Genomic DNA, 5,111 nt, shown 5'->3' with positions numbered 1-5,111 from the left:
TTCCTGCAAGATATAAGCCACATTTTAGAGTAGCAGAAGCTAAAGCCCAAAGAGCTTATGTCAGTGTGTCACATGAAAGTTGATTAGTAGCAAATTTGGGGCCTAAATTAAGGTTTAATATTCAACTTTGGTCTTTTAGTCAATGGCCCTCCTACATTTGAGACATTATAGGGGAACTTTGAAATTTGAATGGGATAATTGGGGAGTATGAGTGGAATTTGGAAGGAGACTTAAATCCTTGCTTCCCACTTCTTGCAGTGGAGTGGCAGTTTCTGGGGCTCAGTGTCACAAGGCCTTGTCTTACCCATGGAGGGAATGGCAGGCTGGATTTTAACCTAGATTCCATGCCTGCCTTCTCTGTGAATTTATGTTACACCTTGCTGTGCACCCAGGTTCAGGCTACTGAGAAGCTACTTTCAGCCAGGGTGAACTACTAGAGTGTTGTCCCTTTGTCCAGCGGAGTCTTCAAAGTCTGGCATAGTGGGTAAGAGGATTCTGAGGGTCCATTTCATGAGGAAATAAGAGTACTGGGACCAGCAGATGGTATAATGGTAATGTTGTTGGACTCCCATGTAGCCAACTGCAGTTTGAGTCCTGGACCCGTGGCTTCAAACTCACACTGGGCGTGTGTGCATGTGAGCCCAAAATCCTGAAAGGAGAATGGAGGAGGAATTGTTGCATGACCATCCCCCTTAGGGGGTGATTTCTTGCTTTTTGTCTTTCTGCCTCCAGCAAGCGCACGTGCCCTTTAACAATAATCTCTCTTGGGACTGGCAGTTGGTGTAATGGCTATGTCACTGGACTCCCACGTAGTCAACCGCGGTTCGCGTCCCGGACCCAGTGGCTTAAAACTCACGCCGGGGGCATGTGCGTGCATGCCCAAGATCCCGAGAGGAGAATGGAGGAGAAGGGATTGCGGCGTGGCCATCCCCCCTGGGGGGGGTGATTTCTCGCTTTCTATCTCTCTGTCTCTTTCTGTCTGGCGAGCGCACGCGCCCTATAGCAAAAACCTCTCCAAAAAAACCCAATAATCTCTCTTTAAGGGGCTGGCATGTGGTGTGGTGGTTAAGGGTGCTGGATCCCCACATGGCTGACTGCGGTTCGAGTCCCGGACCTGGTGGCTTGCTTTATCACTTTCTCTCTCTCTCACTCTGTCCCTATATATGTTTGTGTGTGTGTGTGTGTGTGTGTGTGTGTATGTGTATCTGTCTTTAAAAGAAGGGAAAAAAAATGTCATGGAGTTCCTGACTGGTGCTGTTGTCTGACTCTGGCAGAGGAGTAAGCTCTGTGGTCCGCCGTTGTGTTCATCGAGCTACTGGCCATGAGTTCGCAGTGAAGATCATGGAGGTGACAGCTGAACGACTGAGTCCTGAGCAGCTGGAGGAGGTGCGGGAAGCCACCCGGCGAGAGACGCACATCCTTCGCCAGGTCGCCGGCCACCCCCATATCAGTGAGGCTGCATCCCTCCTCCTGTTAGCTAACACCCCCTACTGCCTGCTGACCCTAGCCATGGCCCATTTCCCCCTGGTTGCATCCATACCTCTTCTCCCTTCCTCCTGGCTCTGTTCCACCTCAGAGTGGCTAGCCTTTGGGTCCCTATTACCTCCTTTGGTTCTCCTTCCTTCCCAGTAATTGCCCACTGCTGCCTCAGGGTGGAAAATCCCCTTTAATGTGTATCTGCTCCTTTCCATCTCTGTCTCCCTGCTTTTCTGCCTCTTTCCCCAGTCACTCTCATCGATTCCTACGAGTCTTCTAGCTTCATGTTCCTGGTGTTTGACCTGTGAGTATCTCCCTGCCCGATCTGAGTAGCCACTTTCCCATCTCCATGTGGCCCCAGCCTTATAGCTCAGTGGGCTGGAGACCATCCTGTTTACATTTTCCTCTGATCCAACTAGGGCTTTCCCTGTCACCTTGACCTGCCTGCCATGGCTCTAGATTCTCTTGAGGTGCCATGATTGAGGCCAGTTCAAGAGTAACAGTGACCATTGGGACCAGCAGTTAGCGTAATGACTATGTCGCTGGACTCCCATGTAGTCGACCATGGTTCGCGTCCCGGATCCGGTAGCTTAAAACTCACGCCAGGCGCGTGTGCGTGCATGCCCAGGATCCCGAGAGGAGAATGGAGGAGAAGGGATTGCAGTGTGACCATCCTCCCTAGGGGGTGATTTCTCACTTTCTGTCTCTCTGTCTCTCTCTGTCTGGTGAGTGCACATGCCCTATAGCAAAAACCTCTCCGAAAAAAAGAGTAACAGTGACTAGTCAAACATAACAGTTCTTATGACCCAGTGAATAGTGAGTAGGGGGGAAAAAGTGTTATTTTGCCATAGGGGGGGTGCCGCCACACCTGAAAAAGTGGTATTTTAAGGTGAGAGTGTTTTCACTCTTTGCCAGTCTCGTCTTAGACCTCTAACCCAGATCTCTCCAGAGGTACTAACTTAGCTTTTATTTTAATTGCCAAAGGGTGCATGTGCTTGCCAGGGAGATTCATAAAGACAGAGAACAGAAGAAAAGCACAGCCCCCCCCTCCCCAATGGGGTGGGGTTGTGCTGCAGTAGCTTCACTTCTCCATCCTGTTGGGATTTGGGGCATGCACATGTGCCAGCATGTTCTTTTTAAGCTGCTGTACTACCATGTCTTGTCTCATAATTCTTTTTTTTTTTTTTTAACCGAGGACCATCGCCCCCAACAAGGAGGGATGGCCATGTTGCAATCCCCTTTCTTCCATTCTCTTCCTTGGATTTTGGGCATGCATGCACACATGCCTGGCATGAATTTCAAGCCACCAGGCCTGGGACTCAACTGCGGTCAACTACGTGGGAGTCCAGCGATGAACCATAATGCCATCTGCTGGTCTCTGGTCTCATAATTTTGAGGGTTGATGCAGAGTTGCAATAATGTCAGTTTTAAATAATCAGTTAAAATAGGCAAGATCTCAGGGCCAGCAAGTGGTGTGATGGTTAAGGTGCTGGATTTCACAGGGTCAATTCTGTGGGTTCACATTCCAGATACAATGCAGTGGCCTGAGAAGAACACCAGGCACATCTGTGTGCAGGCCCAAAATCCTAGAGAAGAATGGAGAAGAGATTGTGGCATGGCCATCCTCCAAGGGGTGATTTCTCACTTTCATGCTCACTTGTTCGCTCTCTTGCACGCGCTCTCTCTCTGGCAAGTGCACATACCCTATAGCAACCCCCCCCCAAAAAAAAAAAAAGAAAAGGCAAGATCTTAAAGTTCTATTCAATCCTTTTGTCACTGTTAACTGCCATGTTAGTCCATATTCTGAATACATTCACTTGAAGATGCCTTTTTAAAAATTTTTTGTAGAGGTTTTTTATTTTGCTATAGGGCACGTGCGCTTGCCAGCCAGACAGACAGAGAGACAGAAAGCGAGAAATCACCCCCCAGGGGGGATGGCCACGCCGCAATCCCTTCTCCTCCGTTCTCCTCTCGGGATCTTGGGCACGCACGCACACGCGCCCGGGGTGAGTTTTAAGCCACCAGGTCCGGGACATGAACCGCAGTCAACTATGTGGGAGTCCAGCGACATAGCCATTACGCTAACTGCTGGTCCCCAGATGCCTTTAATTAAAATGAATTATTTTTATTTAACTTTATTTATTTTTAAGTTGACCAGAGAGGGACAGAGTGAGAGAGAGAGAGAAAGTAAGAAAGCAAGCCACCAGGTCCAAGACTTGAACCACTGTCAGCCATATCGGAGTCAAGTGCCCTTCACCCACCACACCACCTGCTGGCCCCAAAGATGCCTTTTTTCTAGCTTTATAACAAGTATCTTGTACAAATTTATTATTTTTGCTGAAATATAGCCCCATCATGGCACAATGCAGATAGTCCATCACCAGGCCACATTCCCCGCACTGCATCCAGTTAGTTCACTGTCAGAGTGCTCTCTCGAGACCATGGGGTTTGTTGGCAGTCTTTTTACTAGCCTTTTCCATGATACTTTATGTGAGCAGTTTTAACTTTTTCAGCCCTCACTGTGGGGTGCATCTGCCTCTTATCTCCCTCCTATCCCGTAGGATGCGGAAAGGAGAGCTGTTTGACTATCTCACAGAGAAAGTGGCCCTCTCAGAAAAGGAAACTAGGTAATGGCTGAGCCTGCAGGCCCTGGGGTGAGCAGGGAATGAGGGTGGGGGGAGCAGGGAGAAGCAAAGGAGGAGATTCTACCTCCCCCAGGTCCATCATGAGGTCTCTGCTGGAAGCGGTGAGCTTTCTCCATGCCAACAACATTGTGCACCGAGACCTGAAGCCTGAGAATATTCTCCTAGATGACAATATGCAGATCCGACTTTCAGATTTTGGGTTCTCCTGCCATTTGGAACCTGGCGAGAAGCTTCGAGGTGAGGGGATCTGGTGCCCTAACAGGCTTGGGAGGGAAGGAGATCGTGGCCTGAGTAACAAGTCCCAGGCAGCAAGGGAACAGGAGAAATCTGTGAGCACACACCATATACTCTGGGTATAAAAACTTGTGTGCTACTCAGTGAGTTTCCTGACCTGGGGGGACCTCTGTCCAGGTAAGCAGACAGTGGTGCACAGAAGGTGAAAGGCCATGCCAAGGAAGGCAGTGGGGAGGGGCGTCTGAGTCTGAGTCTTGTTCCAAAAGGAAAAAGAGGTAGCAGGAGCTCAGCAGCATGTTTGGAGTCTGGAGGAAACAGGACCACAGTGTGCTGTTTTAAATTTATTTTAAGAGAGATTTTTTTTTTTTTTGCTATAGGGCACTTGTGTTCAATGGAGAGACAGAGAAAGTGAGAAATCACTCCCAGGGGGTATGTCCACACCACAATCCCCTTGCCAGTCTTTTCTTGGGATTTTGGGCCCACATGCACATGTGCTCAGCATGAGTTCCAAGCTGCCAGGTCCAGGACTCAAACCATGGTCAGCCATATAGGAGTCTATAACTTTAACCACTATGCCACCTGCTGGCTCTCTGCTTTTTTAAATTTTTTTTAAAAAAGATTGCTATAGGGACACTGGCAGGTGGTGTGGTGGTTGAGGGCACTGGACTACCACCTTGCCAACTATGGTTCAAGTCCCAGACCTGGTGGCTTGATTTCTCTCTCTCTCTCTTTCTCCCTCTCTTCCCCCCTCTTTCC

The 5,111-nt window shown here is 49.2% G+C and overlaps 1 protein-coding gene across 6 annotated transcripts in view; it reads left to right on the top strand.

The window, feature by feature from the left end:
* Nucleotides 1-5,111, top strand: part of LOC102498323 (phosphorylase b kinase gamma catalytic chain, liver/testis isoform) — a 13,852-nt gene that overhangs the window by 4,092 nt on the left and 4,649 nt on the right. For 2 of the 6 annotated variants that reach the window (XM_027771714.1, XM_027771713.1), the window contains exons 3-6: nucleotides 1,275-1,428; nucleotides 3,006-3,109; nucleotides 4,038-4,103; nucleotides 4,195-4,358. In XM_027771714.1, coding sequence (XP_027627515.1) covers nucleotides 1,275-1,428; nucleotides 3,006-3,109; nucleotides 4,038-4,103; nucleotides 4,195-4,358 — 488 coding nt within the window. Of the gene's footprint in view, nucleotides 1-392; nucleotides 485-1,274; nucleotides 1,451-1,725; nucleotides 1,781-3,005; nucleotides 3,110-4,037; nucleotides 4,104-4,194; nucleotides 4,359-5,111 lie in introns of those variants that run through there. The other 4 variants (XM_027771716.1, XM_027771715.1, XM_027771717.1 and 1 more) reach the window with 4 other exon arrangements.

Source organism: Tupaia chinensis, unplaced genomic scaffold (genome assembly GCF_000334495.1).
Source record: "Tupaia chinensis unplaced genomic scaffold, TupChi_1.0 Scaffold000231_1, whole genome shotgun sequence".
In the NCBI taxonomy this organism is placed as follows: Eukaryota; Metazoa; Chordata; class Mammalia; order Scandentia; family Tupaiidae; genus Tupaia; species Tupaia belangeri.
Note: the sequence above shows the minus strand (reverse complement) of the source record. Positions and strands in the feature narration are given on the sequence as shown.